The sequence below is a fragment of the Lactuca sativa genome, chromosome 5 (genome assembly GCF_002870075.4).
Source record: "Lactuca sativa cultivar Salinas chromosome 5, Lsat_Salinas_v11, whole genome shotgun sequence".
Classification (NCBI taxonomy): Eukaryota; Viridiplantae; Streptophyta; class Magnoliopsida; order Asterales; family Asteraceae; genus Lactuca; species Lactuca sativa.
The window spans coordinates 209,354,859-209,379,208 of NC_056627.2; the positions used below are offsets into that span (position 1 = coordinate 209,354,859).

Sequence of the window (24,350 nt, forward strand, 5' to 3'; positions counted from 1 at the left end):
AATGGCGTGTATGAAAAATTGATGTTAAAATGGTTCTATTATTAGCAATAATGGATTTGGTTCTTATTATGTTATTTATGGAAAGTCGAGAATTTACCAAATAGGGAGAGTTTCTCATCGCCCAAGTTTCAATTGGACGGAAACTTGGAATCATGCAACTTGGTTGCACGATGAATGAGAAATTTCGTATTTGGAAATTAGACTAATTCATTGACAAAGTGTCAAGTGAAGGACTAGGAGATTGAGTACACAAAGCTGTGTGTTGATCAAAGTCCGCCATAAGAGTAACAATGAGATTCGTCATTTACTAAAGGTTTAGTAAATATGATTATACTTACAAGATTAAGTGTAATTCTAAATTGATTAAAGGGTTTAGATCAATAGCAGAACGAATAAGAAGAATCAAGTAGGCAAAAAGATAAAAGTTTATCCATTCTAAGAAGAAGGGAGAGTAGCTTTTATGCTTTATGATATGTCTTAATGATTAAGAACCATATCTCAATTGATCCTCTAAGTGAGTCTTAGTACAATTGTATGTCTAAGAAGAGGAATCAAGAATTGAAGAAATGGTTAAATCAATAAGTCAATCATACTTCGTTCCAAAACAAGTCTTAAAGTTAAGATTGTGACAATGAGTGAAAAGTATTAAGAAGGTTTAAAACATTCATTAAATGTGGTAAGTTGTGATGTCTTAGATAAGACAAAGACCAACTAGGACCAATTTATGAAGAGTTTTGATAAAAGCTACACTAACTCTTGAATATTTGTTTGTCAAGAAATGTTTTGACAAGAGAATCTTATATGTCAAGGAGTCAGTGGGAGTCTTAATGGTCTTGAAAGGTTTCAAGAACAAATCAAATAAACCTTATCGATCATCACTAGCACACGAGTTGAGGTTTACAACCTATCGTGTTGACATTATTTTGATTCTGTGCCAATCCAATCGAGTTAATTATGCATGTGAGTTCTATGAGTTCTCATTTTGAACGCATAAAAGGCAAAGCACCTTAATCAGTGAAAGGTACATTGATAGGAAAGGGTGAGCTGCTTAACTACTTGGAAGACATGGTGGGCAGCTGTGCTACCATAAAGGCAAGAAATCGAGATCAAGAAAGCTCGATCCATAAGAGTTTGAATTTGTCGTAAACTTTGGTTTCGACAAATTCACATGGATAGGAACACATACACCGCTCAAATCTAAGTGTCATAAGATTTCCTCCTTCATGAAAATGATTGTGAAGAAATACCTTCACTAAGAGAGATTTTAAGAAGATAGTGATTGTAAAATTGCATTCTCAAATTCAATCATGGTTACGGCATCCCTTTCCATCATTTGAATTGTGAGGTTTGGCAATTAGTCTTAATTGTTTAGACACACATATGAACTATCGAAGGCAAAGGTGTATAAGTTCAAGAAGCATTGATAAAGGATTATCAAAGCACTAAGTATTAGAAACATGAACTTAAGAAATTCAATAAGTATTGTCTTTCTGGAAGTTGAGATGTTTATGAATACATGTCGAAGCTAGTGGGATCATAAGTGTTATGTTTTATAATAATCATCATGACAGTGGGAGCATAAAAGTTATGATTGTATGATTATTAAGAAAAGTATTGCAAGGTTAGCAATATTAATTATAGAAAACAAGAGTCATACTTTGCAAAGTTGTAAGAGTTGAAAGGTTGTTTTGCTATAATTAAGGGAGAGAATATTATGCTTCATTTCAAATCTAAAGGATTAGGTTGAGAAATGTTAATAAATTTAGTCAAAGGTTCATAGTGTGTTCTTAAAATTTCGATTATGATTACGGCATCCCTTTTCACAATTCGAATTTTAAGAACATAGCAAATAAAACATTATGCGTCGTGTCCCATACGCTTCGGGTCTAGGATCGATTGCAAATGCTTTAATGTTTGACCATTCTAAAATTTTCCAAATGTCGAGCGCATTTAGAGGGAAAAGGGACTAAAATTGGTTTTGACTAAAACAATTAAACAACTGTCAAAGGACAACCCAAAGTTCGACGAGGATTGGTCACTTGTGAGTAGTTGGAAGTATAGTATTGGAAAATATGGAAATGGTTCCATATTGGATGGACCGTATTGACATCATTACGAATAGATAAGATTCTATTAAGAATGAGTTGTCATATGGAACATATGGAAGTGTGTCCATATTGGGAGTTGAATATTGAGAAATCTATGACTAGATTAGAAACTTCTATACAAAAGGATGTTCAAAGAATGTACTTTGAGTGAGAGACATCACGTCTATGGAATTGTCTTGTAACAATCTCCGATAGAGGACTTTGTAATATCATTGGCAATAGTCTTTGTGACTTTGGTGCAGTGACATTACGAAAGGATAGTTGCATAGAATGTTAGAATCTAGCATATTCTATAAGTAGCAAGAATTTGATATTCTTTAACTTATGAAAAACGGATTTGGAGTTGTAAAATGAGAAGGATTGGAAATGTGTTCAATGTGATCTATTTCACAAAGTAAGAACCATAGGTAAACATTGTGTGCATTCTAGGAGCATGAGACAAGTGTTGGAATTCAAGTAAGAAGTTGATTACCCGAAACGACAAATAATGAGTAATCAATATGGTGATAAATAAAAGGTGTTTTATTTATACTCAAAGGTTTGAGGCCATATGGGATTAGTATTATTCTTGTGTTTCACATTTGCATGTTTTGACTTCCAGAATAATTGAGTTTATTAAGAATAATCGAATTATTCAAACGGGCCACAGTCGTTCATATGTTGGAAGTAGATATGAATGAAGACTGTCGTGAATTGGGGTGTGGATTGTCTAAAGAGCATTAGACATAAGCAAATGTTTGCTGCAACGTTCATGAGTGCTTATGAATATGATTTGAGCATTGGATTAAACCCACGCTCACTTGGATCACTCCATGAATTGTATCACGAGTGATTGGTGAGACGATAACATCTTATATTCTTGAAACCGAGATGTGTGAGTTGTATCTTGCAAATCGATTGCACATTGATAATATGTAAACGCACCAGTAACTTGGTGTTATAAAACATATTGTTGTGTGTAATTCGGTGCGTGAGTGCAAGCGAGCATTGTATCAAAGTTTATCCGTTCCTTTTATTCAAAGTAGGATAAAAGCGATATCTTTGGGCCCCTCGATGGTTTAGTGATGACAAACGTAAATGCTCGGCCGGGCTAGGGCTAATTTGATTTGTTCAATTAGTCAGTCGTCATAAATCGGAAATCGAGATATAGTACAAAGAGAATGATTTGAAATCATATCTCATATGATATCTAGAATGGAGGAATATATGATCCCTTATCTAAGGACACGCGTATTTGATATGATCAGAGTTGACAGCGGCTTTGGAAAGCTACGATTGCAGATCGGGATCCGAAGTCATACGCAGAATAGTTGTTAGACTTATCCAAGTGGGAGACTGTTGGATTAGTGTCTAAGTCCATAACTATTTTGGTATGTACTTGACCCGATGGTGCATGGTCCTTTTGGGTTGCCTTCACCAAAGCAACTTGATTGGAGAAATGAATAAAGAGAGAGAGAATAATATGATTTATTAATATGTTATAAGAATAATATATTAAAGGAGAAATCATATTTGTTTAATTAATATTGGTCGATAATTAATTAAGAATTAGTTTTGTGATCAAATGTAATTAATTAAACTAGAGGGGCTGATTTGTAATTATGTGATAGTTACAAAATAAGGTAAGGATTATCTTATAAGTGTGGTGAACGAATTTAAGGTTGGAAAGCCTTAGAATTCGAGTATGATAAGGATTCAAGGATTATCTTATTGGTTGCTTGGTGGATAAGCAACTAGATAAGAATAATGACTGAAACCCTATCTCTACACCTATATAAACACCCCTAGGGTTGTGAATTCGTGTATCCCTTCCCAAGAAATCCCAAACACGAATTCTAACCTCCCTCCTCTCTCTTTACACCTTCTCCACTTGCTTATGGTGTTTGTGAGCCATTAGAGGAGTGACACTTGTGACTCTCTGCTTTCCAAGGTCAATTCAAGGAGGAATTGGATTGTTATTGCTATATAACAATCAAGGTATGTTCTTAAACCTAATTATATGTTAATGTTGATTTCCATATGCTAGAATTAGGGTTCATAGTCTTGGATTCAAAGTGTGTACAATAGAGGAACCTAGATCCGAGCTTTAGGGTTTGTATGAGCACATAGGTGTTGGGTTTTGAGCATTCTAACACTTCCTAAGTGTACATGCAACCCTAAATACCTTGGATCTATGTTTTCTCTATTATACATGCAAATAAGAACATCCAAGGTATTATCCTAATCTAGCATACAAAACAATGACTATAGCAAGATAGAATACATACCTCTTTGGTGTAGAAAGTCTTCATGAAGCTTGAGTGCCAAGTGCCCCAAGTGTGACACCTCAAATGGTTCACACAACACCAAATACACATGGATTAACTTGAGAGAATTCTTACAACTCATGAAATCGGCTAGCCCTTCTAGTACCCTCACTAGTACCGATTTTGGTGAATAATATGATGCTTATATAGTGTTACAATTAGGGCAAACCCTAATTGTCATGACTTTCCATTTCCTTGGATCCATGGGTACAAATACACCATGGAGCATCCATGGACCATCCTATGGGTTTTAGCCCAACTTGATTATCCATGGAGCATTAGCCCACTATACAAGTATGGATGATTTACACAATCAACCCATATATTTAATTAGTCTTCTTTTGATCACTTAATTAATCCTAGATTAATTCTTGATCAATACTAATTAAATAATCTTATTATTCTTATTATTAATACACTAGAACTTATAATATATTAATAACCATAAGTGTCTTATTTCTCTCATTATAGTCTATCCACGTGCATGATGCCATGCAACCCAAATGGACCATGCCGGGTCGGGTCAAGTCTTACCAAATATAGTTATGGACTTAGACATTAATCCAACAGTCTCCCACTTGGATAAGTCTAAAACTATTATTGCGTATGACTTCAAGAACCAACTGGCAATCGTAGCTCTCAAAAGCTTCTGTCGAACTCTGACCTTGTAGATGAACTCTGATCTTGTCAGTGACTTGTCCATTAGATAAGGGATCATATATTCCTCCATTCTAGATATCATATGGACTGAGACATGGATTATAATCATTCTCTCTGTCCATTTGTTGTTTCCCGATTTCCGATTTATGACAACTGACTAATTGAACAAATCAAATCAGTCCTGGCTCGGCCGAGCACTTCCATGTGTCATCATCAAATCATCGAGGGGCCCACAGATATCACTTTTATCCCGAAGGTAAAAGGAACGGATAAACTTCGACTCATATGGCTTGTTCTACTACTTGTTGAATCATACACAAAAGCACGTTTTATAGCACCGAGTTACCAAATGCGGTTTCGTGCAATCAATGTACTATCAACTCATAGTAACAACTCATATCTCTAGGTTTGAAGAATATAAGATATTATCGTCTCATGATCACTCGTGATAAAATCCATGAAGTGATTCCAATGAGCGCGGGTTGAATCCAATACTCAGAACTTATGAGCACTCATGATTGTTGTAGCCTTGTCCAACACCTTAGACCTCTACAACCCATCATGACAGTCTTAATTCATATCTACTTCCAAAATATGACCGACTGTGGATGGTTTGAATAACTTAGTCATTCCGGAAGAATAACCCAGTTTATTCGGGAAGTCAAAACATGCAAAGTGAAACACAATAATAATTGAATCCAATATGGTCTCAGAACTTATGAATATAAATAAAACACCTTTTATTTATCACCATATGATTACACATTATTCATTGTATACTGTTTCAGCTATCAACTTTATTCTTGAATTTAAAACAATAGTTGTCCCATGCTCCAAGCATGTACACTATGTTTTCTTAAACACTAGTCATGCCACACACCAAGTATGCATACTATGTTTGTCTATGATCTTTACTTTGTGAACTAGATCAATTGAACATAACTTCAATGATTCTCTTTTCACACTCCCAAATCCTTACTGCAAATGCAAGAATTCCAAATTCATGCCATTTACTGAAATCTGTTAGATTCTAAACTTATATGCATTGATCCTCTCGTAACAATTATGCACAAACTCACAAAGACTTGGCAACAATCATTACAGAGTATTCCAAAGGAGATCAACTCCTTGGAAATATCCTTTTTGCATTAAGTTTCCTTAATCTTACACAGATTGAAAATTCTAACTTTGAAACATTTCCAGATTCCATTTTGACCATCACTTCTGAACAAGAGTTGCCTCCTTACAGATTATGTCAATATGGTCCTTCCAGAATTATCACTATACTTCCAATTGTCCTTGAGTAACCAATCTTTGGTAAACCTTAGATTGTCCTCGACAATTGTTTAATCCTTTTAGTCATATCCAGTTCTAAACCTTTTCCCTTCTTAATGCCCCAGGCATTTGGAAAAATTTTAGAACGGATGAATATAGCACATGTAATCGATCCTATATCCGAAGCATATGGGACACGATTCATGATGTCTTACATAAAGACTAAACCAGTCTTTTGCTATAACATTTCCATTTCAATTTGCCAAGTTCTCATAATTCAGATTATGAAAAGGGATGCCGTAATCATAATCGAATTTTAGAACGCAAATAATGGACCCATATACAGAATTTCCTTATGTTGAGCCATTCCAACATGAAATTCATATATATTTCCTTGACTAAATGATTAAAACCTCACGATCTAAGCTTATAGATTTGAGACGAAGCATAATTTCCTCTCCCTTAATTATAGCAAAACAACTTTTTCCCAGTTGGAACTTTTGTTTTCTATAATTAACATTGCTAACTTGCAATACTTATCATAATTATCATGCTCCCACTAACATGATGATTATTAGCATAACACTTATGCTCCCACTAGCTTTGACATGTACCCAGAAATCAGCTGGACTTCTAGAAATCAATACTTCATTGACTTTCTTACCAAAGTTCAGATTTCTGATGCTAGATTGTTTTGATAAGACTTTATCAAAATCATACACCTTCCCTTAGATAGCACACTTGTGAGTCTAAACAATTATGAAGAGGTATGCCGTAATCATAATGGTTAGACCTTTTTGCCACTTCTCACAAGTCCAGGTTAGTGTGCCGGTTAACCACACGCGCTCCACTAACGACTTTGAGAATGCAAATATCACAATTGCTATCTAGATAAAATCTACTTAGTGAAAGTGTTTCCTCACCATCATTTTCATGAATCGGAGAGAAACCTTATGACACTTAGATTTATATGGTGTATGTGTTCTTATCCATGTGAATTGTCAAAACCATAGTCACAAGACAAGGATAATGACAAATCCAAAACCATATGGATTGAACTCAATCTTAACTTCTTGCCACCTGGCAGCTCAAGGGCCTGCCATTGCTTCCAAGTTGTTGTGCAACAAATTGAGAACTCTAAGAACTCATATGCAAAGCCAACTTTAACTGGAATGGGCACAGAATAAGTCAACACGATAGGTTATAAACCTCAAGTCGTGTGCTAGTGAAGAACTTCAGGTTCTATTCTTGATTAGTTCTTGAGACTTTCAAGACCTTTAAGACTCCCACTGTCCTCTTGACCTATAAGACTCCCTTGTCAAATATCCAAGAGATAGTGTGGATTCTAATCAAGACAAACACTTCACACAATTGGCCTAAGTTGGTCTTTGTTTTATCCAAAACATCACAACTTACCAATTTCAAATGTACAAGAGTAGAAAACTTTTACTCTCACATTTGACAAGTGTTTTAAACCTTCTTTAAGACATGTCACTCAAGTTACAATCTTGTAGTATGACTCTAAGACTTGTATTGGAACGAAGTATGACTCATCTTCTTGATTTAACCACTTCAACAATTCAAGATCCTCTTCTTAGTCATAAGAATGCACTAAGATTTCCTTAGAGAACTAATTGTGCTATGGTTTCTTAATCATTAAGATGATCACAAAAGCTGATACTAAAGTACTCTCCCATCTTTTCAGATTTGAGAAACTTTTATCCTTCTGCCTAAATTGATTCTTCTTATTCGCTCTGCCATACATTGGAACCTTTTCCAATGTCTCAGAGTTACACTTAAGCTTGTAAGTATAATCATATTTACTGAACTTAAGTAAATCATGACGAATAGTCTTATCAAACTTTTTGTGGTGGACTTGACCAGTGCACAAGACTGTGTACTCGATCCCTTAGTCCTTTACTTGATTCACACATCCATGTGAACAAGTAATTAGTCTTAATTTTTCCAAAACTTGAAAGTTCTCATTCATCATGCTATACAACTTGCATGATTCCAAGTTCCGGTCCAATTGAACCTTGGATGATGAGAATCTTTCCTTATTTGGTAAATTTAGACATTACCACAAATGAAAGAATCAATTTCATATTTCCACTCTTGCTCTTAATGGAATCATATAAGCAACAATTTTTCCTCAAATGCCATTGTAAGGATATTTTAAAATAAATAAAATCAAAATTTTCCTTTTATTTTAAAACTTTGCGGAAAAACTTATCCTTACAATCCATAAGCACATGAAAACTTGTTGTTATCTATTCCTAAGCAATATATCATAACTCCTAAGAAGTAGCTCAAGAATCCGATTTTTCAAACTATGCGATAGAAATCCATCTACGCCATCAGATTCAGCATATTCTTTCTTTAAGTTTCTTCACCTTTTCTTTGATTCTTAAAACATCACCATGTGACCCAGTCACATCATGTATCAAGAATCTCAGAATAGAAACTTAACAGAGTTAGATAGTGGAATTTACCTGAAGTAGAGTCAAACTAATTGACTTTAACATCCTTAGGTAAATTTGGCAGCTTCGCAACCAATGCCCCTTTCTTTGGCAATATAAACATATGGACCCTTTGATAATGGTACACGAGACTATCACAGACTTAGCTTTTCTCTTTACCATTTGGTCAACCAAGTTGACTCTGGCCGATCCCTTTCCATTGGGAAGAGAATGCTTTACTGGATATCCAATGTCATCATTGTCAATGTCCATTAAGTTTTAGGAAGTTGATCTTAGCAAATAGATAAGATCATTAAGGGTCTTGTCATAGTCTGTTTCATAGGTGTCCCAAAAGAACTCACTATGTGACTTAGAAAGTGATTGAACCACCAACTTTCTCAAGACTTTGACACCCAACTCTCCCGGCTTGTCAATATGTGACTACATCTCCAAGATGTGATCACACCTAGACCTTGCCTTCCCAATAGGGCTTGAGTGACCTTAAACTTTTCAAGAACTTGTGGGTTTGGGAGAATAATTGGAGGAGGAGAAAGAAGTATGATATCCATGGGACATCATCTTCATTAGGAAACCTTGTTTCAAGAGATTTGGGAAGATCATAAGTGTCTAAACCAGACATCTTTTGGGAGATATTCAAGATAGTTGATCTTAAGTCCTTAATATGACACCCAATATGAAATATTAAGGCTAGGACCCAACAAACTATTTTATAACTTAGAAGAGGTATGCCGTAATCCAAGCTATAAAATATTTGAAGGTAGGTGAATGACGATTCACCAATTTCCACCAAGATAAACGAAATGTATTATTAGGTTTTAATTGGTTGTGAAACTCCTAGATCTTTGAGATTCATTGAACTTTTCAAAGGCATGTTTCAATCTCGAGTGTGCCCTCCAAGTTTTGTGACTGGGATGCCGAGGATCACAAAACGAGGTGTGAAGTAACCATGCAAATCACTTGGTACCCTTAATAAATTACCCCTCAATCGATGTGCCGGTTAACCACACACGCTCCATCGATACTATGATAAATATTAAGTCACCCTTTACCTACCTTGTTAAGTCCAAGTTAGTGTGCCGGTTAACCACACACGCTCCACTAACGACTTAAACAAAGTGCAAAGTGTAATTTCATGGATTAGCACCTTATTCACATTTTTCCTAAGTAACTAAGATTGGGTATTATTAAGAGTTTAGTTACTTAGTATTATCATTAATACTTTTAATGAAGGGAGAATTCTAGTCCTGTCAAACCCGTTCGGCTAACGACCCTCCACCAGTCAAGCAAGCGGTGGGTGAGAGTGGACACCCATTAAGTTGCCATTTTATAGGCAACAACCTTATACCCACCTTATAGACCGGCTTCGTGAATGAGGCGTACTAGCGGTAAGACTGACTTTACTCTTATACATATATATATTATTAACTTATAATATTATAAAGTATAAGGTTTGAATTTTAACTTTTAAAATTCTAAGGGCTAACTTGGAATTAAAGTATTCATACTTGAAAACTTTTCAAATTCCAAAACTTGAGGGCAAGTTTTGAAACTATTCAAAACTAATTAATTCCATAACTTATGTGTTTAAAGTAGTTTTAATCCAAAAACTCTTCAAGTTCCATAACTTGAGGACAAGTTATGGAAGACTTTAAACTAATAAAAGAATTAACTTTTCTTTATTTTATAACTTATGAAATTAATTATGGTTATTATTACTTAATGAAGTGACTCTTGAACCTCCATAACTTAAGGACAAGACTCTTCATCTTTTGTAACCATTGCCAACTCTTATGAATTTTATGAGTCTTTAATGTGACTCTTCATGTAACTTGAGGACAAGTTACACAAACACATTTTCTACTCAACTCTTAGATTAAAATGGATTGAAAACAACTATTTCACTCAACATTTCTATTAATCTAAGCAACTCATAAGAACAAGATAATTCAAATCAAACTTTTTCATGTAATTAGTCTCAACCTTAAACTAATACAAAACATGAATCTATTGACAATTATCTTTGAAAATGGATTAGCATGAACATTACCACATCAAAAACAAGTTTATAAGTTCAAAAACAACTTAGGGTAATGTTCCTAGTCCATTTCTAGCCAAAAAACTCGAAAATATGCTGTCTGGGGGTCCAACTCGTCGAGTGCATGAACAAACTCGGCGAGTTGGATCGAATTCATCACTTTTAAGGCATGGACTCGTCGAGTCTCCTGATGGACTCGCCGAGTCTGATGGCCAGACAGCACCAGATTCGTTTTTTCAGCTTCTATTGCAGGTATAACAAGAAAACAAGCCTAGGCTCTGATACCACTGTTGGGTTTTGAGCATTCTAACACTTCCTAAGTGTACATGCAACCCTAAATACCTTGGATCTATGTTTTCTCTATTATACATGCAAATAAGAACATCCAAGGTATTATCCTAATCTAGCATACAAAACAATGACTATAGCAAGATAGAATACATACCTCTTTGGTGTAGAAAGTCTTCATGAAGCTTGAGTGCCAAGTGCCCCAAGTGTGACACCTCAAATGGTTCACACAACACCAAATACACATGGATTAACTTGAGAGAATTCTTACAACTCATGAAATCGGCTAGCCCTTCTAGTACCCTCACTAGTACCGATTTTGGTGAATAATATGATGCTTATATAGTGTTACAATTAGGGCAAACCCTAATTGTCATGACTTTCCATTTCCTTGGATCCATGGGTACAAATACACCATGGAGCATCCATGGACCATCCTATGGGTTTTAGCCCAACTTGATTATCCATGGAGCATTAGCCCACTATACAAGTATGGATGATTTACACAATCAACCCATATATTTAATTAGTCTTCTTTTGATCACTTAATTAATCCTAGATTAATTCTTGATCAATACTAATTAAATAATCTTATTATTCTTATTATTAATACACTAGAACTTATAATATATTAATAACCATAAGTGTCTTATTTCTCTCATTATAGTCTATCCACGTGCATGATGCCATGCAACCCAAATGGACCATGCCGGGTCGGGTCAAGTCTTACCAAATATAGTTATGGACTTAGACATTAATCCAACAATAGGATGTCTTATGACTAAAACCCATCATACTCTACAACCTAGAATAGGGATGCCGTAATCTAGTCGTAAAATATTTGAAGGTAGGTAAATGACGATTTACCAATTTCCACCATGAAAAACGAAAAGGAAGTTTAAGTTTTAAATGAATTGAAACTCCTAGATCTTTTGAGATTCATTGAAGTTTTCAATGGCATGTTTAATCTCGATTATGCCCTTCCATTTGTGACTGGGATACCGAGGATCACAAATAAGGTGTGAATAACCATACGAATCACGTGGTGCACCCAATGCTACTATCACCTAATCAATATGCCGGTTAGCCACACACGCTCCATTGATCTATGATAAGCATCGAGCCACCCTTCGCCACCAATGTCATCCCCAAATTAGTGTGTCAGTTAACCACACACGCTCCACTAACGTTTGACAAGGGTACGAAGTGTAATTCCATGGATTAGCATACAATTTCACATTTTGCCTAAAGTAACTATGATTTGGGAATTTGTAAAACCATTTAGTTATTTTGTACTTCATTATACTTATAATGGAAGGTTTATGTCCTATCCTACCCGTTCGGCTAACGACCCTCCACTAGTCAAGAGTGTGGTGGGTAAGAGTGGATACCCATTCAATCGCCATTTTATAGACGATTTCCTTACACACCCCTTATAGACCAGCTTCGTTAATGAGGCCTACTAACGGTAAGACTGACTCTTTACTCATATATATATATATATATATATATATATATATATATATATATATATATATATATAATATTAGACTTTTAATGTTACATACATATATATATATATATATATATATATATATATATATATATATATATATATATATATATATATATAGGGTGTATTTTAGACTTTTAAAATACTAGGTGGTTTTATTAACTTTCTGTTTTAATTAAACATTTAATTAACTTAACAAAACCACGAGGGTGTAATTTGAACTTTTCAAAATACTAGAGTTTTAGAATTTAAATATTACATAATTAAATTATTAATCAAAATTTTAAATTCCAAAACTTGAGGGCAAGTTTTGAAACATTTCAAAACATTAGAGTTTAGAATTTAAATATTTCAAAATTAAACTTTTAATACAAAATTTAAATTCCAAAACTTAAGGACAAGTTTTGAACCCTTTCAAAACATTAAGGTTTAACTATTTAAATTTCAAAAACAAAAACTTTTTAAGTTCAAATTTAAACTATTAAACCTAAAGGGTGTAAATTGAAAGTTTTCAAACTTACTAGGTTAAATATTTATCTAATAATAATCCTATATTATCCATATTTAACCAAATCCATCAATTTTGATAAGGATAATCATTCCAAACATAAAAAATCGATTTTAGGCAATAAAAACGAGTTGTGGTATCCACATCAAAATCTGACCAAAAAATCGAAAAACCCAACAACTGAACAGCCAACTCGTCGAGTCCTCTTTGGAACTCGTCGAGTTCAAGCTACTCATCGAGTTCTAAGAGCAACTCGGCGAGTTCATCAAGCAGACAACAAGACATTTCGATTTTCAGGTCTTTTGCAGTTCAATTATGCATTTATTCAATAGAAAAATGGCCTAAGCTCTGATACCACTGATGGGTTTTGAGCAAGACATCAATCATATGGTGTACATGCAAACCCTAATAGCTTTTGGATCTAGTTTGTCTAATGAACATGCAATTGAATATCCAAAGCTATAAACCCTAGATCTAGCATACAAATAATCCTATTAACATAAAATAGGGTTTAGATCTGGCCTTTGATTGTTATATAGCAATAACAATCAATCCTTAGCTTCAGAAAGCTTAGTGCCTCAAGTGTTGCACCTCTAATGGAGTCACAAACACCACTAAGCAACAAGATGAAGAAGAGAAGAGAGGGGAGGCACCAAAACCGGCTGGAAACCCTAATCCAAGTGTTAGCCACGTTTTTGGTGCATAGAGGGCCTTTATATACATGTAGGCTATTAGGGTTTATAACTAAGAAACCCTAATCTGGCTACTTAAGCCCTAAACAATTCATGGACTCCTTTAACATATCCCTTGGACGAATTCTTAATGGGCTTCCCATATAATTCTTCCAACCTATATTATTTAGGTAATCCATAGCCCAATTACAATTATCTTATAATTACAAATCCAGTCTTCTTAGTTTAATTAATCTCTTTTAGCCACAAAATTAATTCTTAATTAATTCTTGACTAATATTAATTAAACAATATGATTTTTCCTTTAATATATTATTCTCATTATATATTAATAAATCATAATTAAACATTTCTCTCCTTAATTCACCCTACATATTGCTATGGTGAAGGCAACCCAAAAGGATCATGTTCATAATTGCGTCAAGTACATACTAAAATAGTTATGGACTTAGACACTAATCCAACAATTTAGACAAGGAAAATTATACTTCAAATGACATCGCCTGATATCCCTAATAATTCATCATATATTTAGGTCGATAACATTAATATATATATATATATATATATATATATATATATATATATATATATATATATATATATATATATATATATATATACACACACACACACATGTAATGGCATCTTACAGTCAGATTCGTCGGAGGAGGGTTTTGTTGAAGGAGACAACCCCATTTAGTCCAAAAAGAGAATGAACGGGCTAAAAAACTGTAGATGAATTGAAAAATACACACACACAAACAAACGCACACACCCACCTGCACCATCGTCGTTGCCGCCACTGGCCAGCTATAACATCCCCGTCGACCACCCCTTGCCACTGCTCTTGCTTCCGTTTCTCTGTTTCAGTTACTCCGACGGTGAAATAAACCTAGATCTTGCAATGCAAATCGCCGTCAAATCTAGGTTACAAGTGGTAGCTCCAATGGAGTTTTTTTTTTTCTGTAGTTCTCATATCTATATTTAGATCCAAGAATGCAAATCGGGCGTGGGTTTTCTTGTTTATATTTAAGGTTCGAAGATTCGGGTTTATTCTTGTAGAAATAGGTCCAAAAATCAAATAGATGTGTGTGTCTGTTCTTGCAATAGGCTTTAGAAATGAAGAAAAAGTTTTTGGAGACGAACAGGCTTTACGAGAGAGAGAGAGAGAGAGAGAGAGAGAGAGAGAGAGAGAGAGAGAGGGGGGGAGGTGTGGGGTTAGGAGATAATTATTTTCTTTTCTTTTTATTTTTAATTTGAAACAATATTCTAATATATATATATATATATATATATATATATATATATATATATATATATATATATATATATATATATATAACCGTCATTTCAAAATTTTTTAGACCAAAATACAGAAAAGTCTTGATTTTGAACCTTTTATGCAAGTGAGAATTTTTTTTAGACTATATCGAAAGTTTTTTGTTATACAAATGAAATTTTTTTAGACTCTATTCAAAGTTTTTTAAATATCACAGGGACCAATCCTACAGTCATTTAATATGTATTGGAATTTGTTTACAACATAAAATATTTTATTCTTCTAAATTAATTTAATTCAATTTAGTCGGTATTTTTTATAAAAAAAAATTGACTTAACAAACATGACAATACGAAAGAAAAAAAACTGGCTTAAAATTTTTAAGGTGGCATAACAGAAAGATACAAATAAAAAAATAAATCATAGAACAAGATATGTAACTAATTAATAAATAATATAAATAAATATGAGAAATGGAATATTAAAAAAATGCAAGGTGATGAGGAATATCTACCAACTCCTTCAATCCCATATATTTAACAGCACTGGTTATACACTTCTTGTCTTCTCATGAGTTTAATTTATTTGGAACAAAAATGAAATTAATGCCATTTGGATCGGTTCTAAATCCTTCTTCTTCTTCTTCTTTACGACCTCCAATGGTGTCAACTGCACTTCCGCCATGTAAGAAATTCTCATTCTTTTTAAACATAACTTCATACATAATCTTATCATCATCACTCGTTTAAAATGCACTGCATTTCATACATGTTGATTAATAAATCACTAAAGATACCACAGTTCAAGGCATCATTGATTTCTGCTTTCTTTTATTAGGTCATGCAAGAGTTGAAGCTTCAAGGATCGATCAAGTGTGGAAAACCATTAGATTAAATCATTCTATTGTCAATTTTGGAAGACTGAATCATCTACCAAGTAAACTGAACTATCCTGAAAGTGTCATCAAGTATTATACAGACTTTCATGGACATCAAAGAAGAAGAACAAAGTTTCTGGCAAATGCTACCATTGAATATTCTCACGACTCACATGTTTCTGATGTCATTCGTTCACAATTTGAAGGCAATTCACTTGGAGCTACGTGGGATGTTATTTACAGATACTCAAAAGTTTACACGCTTCAAGGAAACGTATGATTTCTAAATCTTACTAACACTCCCCATGGTAATCAGTTTCATTACAACATAATTAGCGACAATATTTAAAGTCACCGCAGATAATGATCGCAAAGAGGTTTCATCTCAAAACATACAATTTCAATATTTTTTAATATGATATTTCTCATTACACTCTTGATGACAAAAAAAATAGTCTGCCAAAGGTTTTCTTGCATATATCACTCTTGTTAAAATATACTTAGTTATATGTGATAAGAAGTGTCAAACATGCTCCATTTTTGTGTTCTTTATTTGCCACCGTATATATGGTATCTAATGTTATTGGTTAAATCTATTTGTATCTTCAAAATAACTTTAATTAATGTCCATTTCGATTTTATTCAATTTAATATAGATAACGTTTAGTGTCTAATCATGCCTACATGATATTAAGCTACAGATTTTCGGAATAACAATCCATATCAACATCGTTGACTTTCAATGCAACTATGATATAATTAGATAGCTTGACAACTTTTTGATTAAAAAATTGTCTAAACCTTGCTGTCATATCTTCCATCTTCCATTCTAGGGGTGACACCCCACTCTCCCTAGATTTATAAAACTATGGGTTAAATTATGTTTAGTATTTTAATATTAAACTATTAGGATTAGGATCTTTAGGCAATTTAAGTAATGTAGTTTCCCATCTTTGTAAGAACTAGAATGTATCTGTTCCTTCTATATTTGTTGTAGGCTTTTATCTGCTTACAAGAAGTAATAGTTTCCTTTCTTATATAGTAGTTCCGTCCTTTATCCTTATTATCTTTCTTGTTTTCCTCTATTCTTCCTCAACATCAAAGCCCATTTTTTGTGCACTATATTTCAGCCTCACAAGAAAGCATACAATTTAATCTTATAATTCCAACAAATTGTACCGTAGTGGAGTTATTGTATGTCCAATTATATGTCAAGAATGTCTACATTTGAAGGTGAATGTACTCAAAGAAACGGGCACGATGGTAGTGTTGTGACTATCTGATGCGTACGAAGTTGAGCTATTTGGTATGGGCTTATAAATATTCAAGTGAACTTGGAAGCACAAAGAGTGTGAGTTGCAATTCAAAATGGAAGATGGAGGAATGAAAAGATCGGATGGTTTCTTGCGGCCATTTACCAAGAGATCCCGCAGGACATAATTCTTACGTCAACCAAGAAGGACATGACTAAAGATGTGTGGGAAATGCTTAAGATAATGCACATGGGATTTGAACGAGTAAAGGAGGCTAAATTACAAGCCTTGAGAAGTGAATTTGATATCATCTTACCGAAGGACAGAGAGACGGTAGATGATTTTCTATGGGATTGAATATTATTTTGACCGGTATTCAATATCTAGGTGAAAAGATTGAGAAGATTATAATGGCGAAGAAGTTTATCTTCAAGCTGTCTTGATACGATTTATGCAAATTGTGACATCTATCTATTATATAATACAATGATTCATTGATAAATAGTGAGTTTAAACCTCATATAAATAGAGATAAATAAGAGACCTAATCTAAACCCTAAATGGCTCGGGCCTAAACCCTAATCACTAACATCCTCCCACAGTTTAATCGGAAGGGACGATTAAACTAGAAAAACATAAAACACAACATAAATGAAGACATCGGCATCGACGGTGGCAGAGCTCTAGCGATGATGGCTAACAACAACTGCTCGTTGGAGAAGGAGAAATAACAAGTGGTGGCCAATGGCAGTTCCTTTGTATAAGAAGAAAGGAGCAGTGGCGGCGACGATCATCAACTTAGCAACAGAAGAGTCTATAGAAAAGCAACGGGAAAGAAAGAGGGCTCGAGCTGCGGCAGACGAAGCCTGTTACAAAATACTTGGAAAATAGATGTGAAGAAGAGGCAAGTTGAGGAGAAGGCGGAAATCTTAGAGGTAGTAGCTCTAGTTTGGTGTCAGTGGCTGTTTTATTATTTAGGAGGAGAAAAAAACAAAAAAGAGAATATGAAGCATAATGAAGGCATCTCCGACGACTATGAGAGATTGACATCGAAGGTAGAGGGGCCGGTAGTGGGTTGTGGTCAGCAGTAGGATTTTAACCTTGATCTCTGATACCATTTATATAATATAATGTTTCAGATAAATAATGAAGTTAAGCCTCATATAAATAGAGATACACAAGAGACCTAATCTAAACCCTAAAGGCCTTAGGCCTAAACCCTAATTACTAACACTATCAAGCAATTTGGAGACTTAAATATGAATGTATAAAAGGTTGTGGGTCATCTCAAGACCCGTGAAGAAAGGCTTTGGATGCCATAGAGAAAAAAGAGGAGGACCTTGTTTGTTGTTTACACATGCCGAGTAGGCAACTTGATCAAAGCAAACGGACTATGAAAGCTCATCAATGGTAAGAGAAGGACACAGAGGCTGAAGCGTGGAATGAGGATGAGGTTGTGGATATTGTTGAGGAGGTGTAATGCAAACTAGAATGACCACGACCCTCCTCGGAAGGATAAAAGTAAAATAAAACGTTTTACTTGTGAAATATTTGACCATTATACGTCAAAATGCCTGAATAAGAACTGAGGTGAGTAGGAGAACCACACTCCAAGCAAAAAAAAAAGATACCACCTGATGGAAATCTTACAAGAATTAGACGGAAATGCTATAGATCATGTGAGATTTGGCGACGAATCGACTGATGCTATTTTCGAAAAATGGTCAATATTATCCGATTGTAAGATTGGCGACCAACGGCTCCTTTATGAAGTATATTACATTCAAAGTCTTAAAAATATATAATATTATTAGTCTTGGAAAAATGACGACTGAAGGGCGTCGAGTCATAATGAAGGTCATAATGGACATGCCAGATTCACCATTATCAGATAGGAACAACATTCTACTTTTAATAATCAAAATGATCACCAAAACGATTTTATATATATATATATATATATATATATATATATATATATATATATATATATATATATATATATATATATATATATATATATATATATATATATATATATATATATAAGATCACCAAAACGATTATATAAAACTCTTTTAAGAGGCGATAGCCTGACTTGACTTTTAGCAACAAAACGCAAACCCACTTGGAATTGGTATAAACATAAGGAAGAAGACAATGTAGCTCCTAAAACGTTTAAAATAATCAAACTAGATAGTCCCAGAGTCAACCAAGGCCACCCAGATAGCCTATGAGACTATTTGAAACATTCGAACAGCCTATGAGTCTACCTAGAACATTCGGAAAACCGGTAGAGTACCCGGAACATCCTAACAACCAGAGTCAACTCAGAAAACTGAAACAACCCCGAAAATAATCATGTCCAAATATGCCGAAAATACCCCTTTTCAACCTCGATTTCTTCATTCTCAACCCACACAGAAAGCCCTTCAAGCGATGTTAAGCCTAAGGGGTAGTGATCCCTAGTTGATATCTATATCGAAGCTGAGAATGTGATCCTTGAACCGAGAGAAATTATTGTTGATTTCAACGAATCAACCATTAAACTTTAAAGATACGGTAACCTTTATACATTGGAGGGAGGCCGTTCTAATAGAGTTGGATGAAATCGAGATAAACAAGAGTTGTTGAATTACCAATTTTCCACCTGGACAGAAAACAATATGTTTGATATGGGTCTTTAGAGTGAAGAAAGACAACTTGGGAAAAATGGTAAAACACATAGTTCAACTAATTGCAAAGGTTTGGTACAAAAACAAGGAGTCAAATTTGATAAAGTTTCTACACTTGTAGGATGACTTGATATTGTGTGGCTCATTTTTGCCTCAACGGATCAACGTTGGTGAGTTGTCCACCATCCTGATCTCAAGTCGGTTTTTCTTAATAGAGATTTATAAGAGGAGGCTTATGTTACCTAACTGAAAGGATATGTTGATAATGTACATAATCACATTGTTTTCAAACTCTTCAAAGTTCTTTATGGTCTACAATAAGCTCTTCAAGCATGGAACATTCTCTTTAATAGAATCTTAAAAGGGATCGGTTTTTTGAAATGATCACAAGACCTGACTGCTTACAAAAGGAACCTTGAATAAAAAAGTTCTTATTTTTGGTGTCTATGTTGATGACTTAATCATTACCGGATCGAACACCGAATACATTAATGAATTCAAGGAACAAATGAAAAAAATAAATTTAAAATGAGTGAGTAGGGTTTATTTTATTACTACCTTGGAATTGAAGTGTCACGAAATAAATGGTGAATAGCTTCACGACAAACAGCTTATAAAACGAAGACTTTGAAGCAATCTGTGTTGCTAGATTGCAACTTGACAACCTCACCAATGAAACCATAGTTAAATGTCAAGAAGGATGAAGTTGGTGAAAAAAATGATCCAACATATAAGTGAATGGTGGGTTGTTTGAGATACTTAAATCAATACTTATCATCTGCGGTTGGAATTGCAATACTATCATTTGCGGTTGGAATTACAACATTTTTATGAAGGAACCAACCACATTGCATGTCTAAGTAGTAAATCATATATTGTCGGGTGTAAAAGGAACCATTAACTATGTACTCAATTATGGAAAGGGTCATGGAAAAAAATGGACGGTTTTAGCGTTAGTGATCTTGGAGGTGACATGTTCGGTAACAAAAATACAAGTGTGATGCTTTTCTATCTTGGAAGAAATGCAGTCACCTAGCTATCTCAAAAGCAAAAGATTGTTGCATTGTCCACATGCAAAGCCGAGTTCATGGCAGCCACAATGACGGCATAACAAGCCATTTTGCTTGGGAATCTCGTGAATGAGCTTATGGGACGTCATAAGATGCCTATCACTTTGTGTAACAATAACAAGTCGGTAATTTCCTTGATGAAAACTATTGTGTTTCATGATCAAAGCAAGCATATTGATATTTGTTTCCACTTCATATGGGAGTGCATTGAACATGAACAAATTATATTCGACTATCTTAATTCAAAGGAGCAGCAAGCACACATCTCTATAAAGGCGTTGGCACACGTGAAGCACGGTGAACTGCAAAACATGATCGACATATATGAAACCAAGTTCAGTACGTTTTAAAGGGGAGAATGTGATATTAAACCATACCATGAGTGCATGACATCTTTTTTTATTAAAAGTTGTCTACAACATTGATCTCCATATCTTCCACTGTAGGGGTATGACACCCTACTCTCCCTTAGATTTGTTAAAGTATGACATATTATGTTTAGTACTTTGTTGTTAAACTATTAGAAACTTTGGGCTATTTAAATAATGTAATTGCAAAGCTTTTTAAAGAGCAGATTGTATATTTTCCTTTAATATTTATTGTACGCTTTTATCAGCTTTCAAGAAGTAATAGTTTGCTTTCATAGTATCTCCTTTACCCTTATATTCTGTCTCATGTTTTCCTCTATTCTTTTACTATTGCAAAACCCATTTTTTGTGCACTATATTTCAGCCTCACAAGAAATTAAGCATAAAATTTGATCCTATAATCCCAACAGTTAAAATCATTATTTGAAATAGAGAATATGAAACTAAACTATTTTATTGATCAGGCAATTTCCATCGTCTCAATTTCTTTGCTTGCCATCCAGAAGCTTTCAGATTTTACTCCATTATTTTTCGTTGGACTAACCCAGGTTCGCATCTTCCATCGTTACACTAATTTTCTGAAGAAAAAAAAACAGATTAATTAAATCATTTTAAACATAAAATAAACTTAATATCGATTTAATTCAAACTGATTTCAGGCAGTGATCGGAGGCGCATTGGCCAACTCCTATGTTGCAGGCTTAAATCAACTCTCAGATATTGAAATCGACAAAATTAACAAGCCGTATTTGCCATTACCATCGGGGGAGCTTTCAGTTAACACCGCCATCCAACTCACCTCATTATACGCTATTTTGGTATACATACAATCAAACAAATTTTATTTAAAAGTGGAGTATAAGTATCAAAATCTTAGTTGTTAAACAATGGTGCTTATACTATGCTTATTAGGGTTTTTGCGTTGGATGGAGTACTAAATCTTGGCCGTTGAAGTTAGGTCTCTTTTTATGGTATGCTTTTGGAACTGCATATTCAGTTCATGTGAGTCTCTCTTTATCTATGTATTTCCAATACAATTTGAACATCTAAATTTGTCAACCTTAACTTTTGTGTTGTATACTTGTAGCTTCCATTATTACGATGGAAGAGGATTCCTGCACTTGCTGCATTTTGTGTGTGGATAGTTCAAGGAGCAATCATTCCTATTTTATTCCACTTGCACGCACAGGTTCACTATTTATCTTTAAGTTGACTGGAATCTTATTACTGCTTAACTTTATTGTATATAGATAAAGAGTTTATTCGTACACATTATTTTGAGTAAATTACACGAATGGTCCCTATGGTTTGGGGTAATTTCCGAGTTTGGTCCCTAACTTATTTTTTTAACTTGGAAGGTCCCTACTATTTGTTTTTGTTACACGCTTGGCCCCTACTGTTTGTTTTTGTTATGCGCTTAGTCCATATCTTAACTAAAAAGACTATTATTTAAATAGGGAAAAATAGTGGGTTATTTAAGGTATGGTGAGGGGATGGGGTTGGAGGTGAGTTTATTTAAATAAATTAAAAAATCAATAACAAAAATAGTCTTTTAAGTAAGCAAGGAACCAAGCACGTAACAAAAGTAAACAGTAGAGACCTTCCGAGTTAAAAAAAATAAGTTAGGGACCAAACGAGCAAATTACCCTAAACCATAAGGACCATTCGTGTAATTTACTCCATTGTTTTTTGTCATGCACAATAACTAGGTGTTTTTTTGCATAAATTGTTCTTTGTCAAAAATTTATTATGTACAAATCAGATCCCATATAAATAACAATATAACAAGATTAGCAGACACTCAATAATTCTTTATTGGATGTAGCACAATTATCCTACTCATGTGAATCATGTAAATGTTTTTCTCTTGGCATATATAATTGTGTGTTAGTATGTCCTTTGAAAATCTAACCGATGTATTTTAACGTGATGAATGTTATAGAAATACATACTTGGAAGGCCACTATTACTTTCGAAGCATGTCTTTTTTGTATTTGGAATCATGAGCATCTATGCGGTCGTTGCCGCACTATTTAAGGTACAAAACCTTTCTGACAATATAATGAAATACAAGTATCAAGGACACATAATTTTGATTTTGATACTATATGAAATTGCCAAATGTAGGACATTCCAGATGTCAAAGGAGATAAGATAAATGGAGTTAACTCGTTGGCATCACAAATCGGTATAAAACCGGTATGCTCGAGACTATTTATATTAATCATTATATGCTATTGGATTCGACATTGGTCTTCAATTTGCTGAAACTAAATAACAACTGGAAATATTTTGGCAGGTGTTTTGGCTTTGTATAGGGCTCCTTGAAATGGCATATGGTGTGGCTATATTAATAGGGTTATCATCAACCCGTTTTTGGATCCGATTGATAATGGTAACATAATTTATTTTTTCAATTATAGTTGGTGTTTAACTTAATTTGTATAATTGTGCCTCCAAGCAGATTGGTTCAGGTTATATATCATACAAGTATAAAAAGATAAAAAAAAAAAAAAAAAAAAAAAAAAAAAAAAAATTGTTTCTAATAATTGTTGTTTATAGGTAATCGGTCATAGCATTATTGGTTGTATACTTTGGAGAAAAGCAAACTTGGTTGATCTCAAAAACAATGCAGCCATTGAATCATTGTACATGTTTATTTGGAAGGTAATTACTTTTAACATTTTTGAAGTTAACTTAACTTCTTCATATAATATAAAAAATCCACTTCGTGACATTTAACACATCATAGCATCATTCTTTTATGCAGTTACATGGTGTAGAGTACTTGCTTGTGCCCTTCCTAAGATTTTAAGCATGTAGAAGCGACAGGTGTGGATTTCTTTTATCATTTGATTTCAATATATATATATATATATATATATATATATATATATATATATATATATATATATATATATATATATATATATATATATATATATATATATATATATATA

General features: G+C 33.9%; 1 protein-coding gene across 1 annotated transcript; it reads left to right on the plus strand.

Annotated features, from left to right (window-relative positions):
* Positions 1–15,711: 15,711 nt before the first annotated feature.
* On the plus strand, positions 15,712–24,267 carry LOC111906153 (homogentisate phytyltransferase 1, chloroplastic). The gene is made up of 11 exons (XM_023901886.3): positions 15,712–15,831; positions 15,985–16,298; positions 21,855–21,938; positions 22,050–22,208; positions 22,303–22,392; positions 22,478–22,579; positions 23,333–23,428; positions 23,518–23,589; positions 23,690–23,785; positions 23,953–24,057; positions 24,161–24,267. Exons 1-11 carry the CDS (start codon positions 15,744–15,746, stop codon positions 24,203–24,205), a joined length of 1,251 nt encoding a protein of 416 aa, XP_023757654.2. The 5' UTR covers positions 15,712–15,743; the 3' UTR covers positions 24,206–24,267.
* The last annotated feature ends 83 nt before the right edge of the window (positions 24,268–24,350 follow it).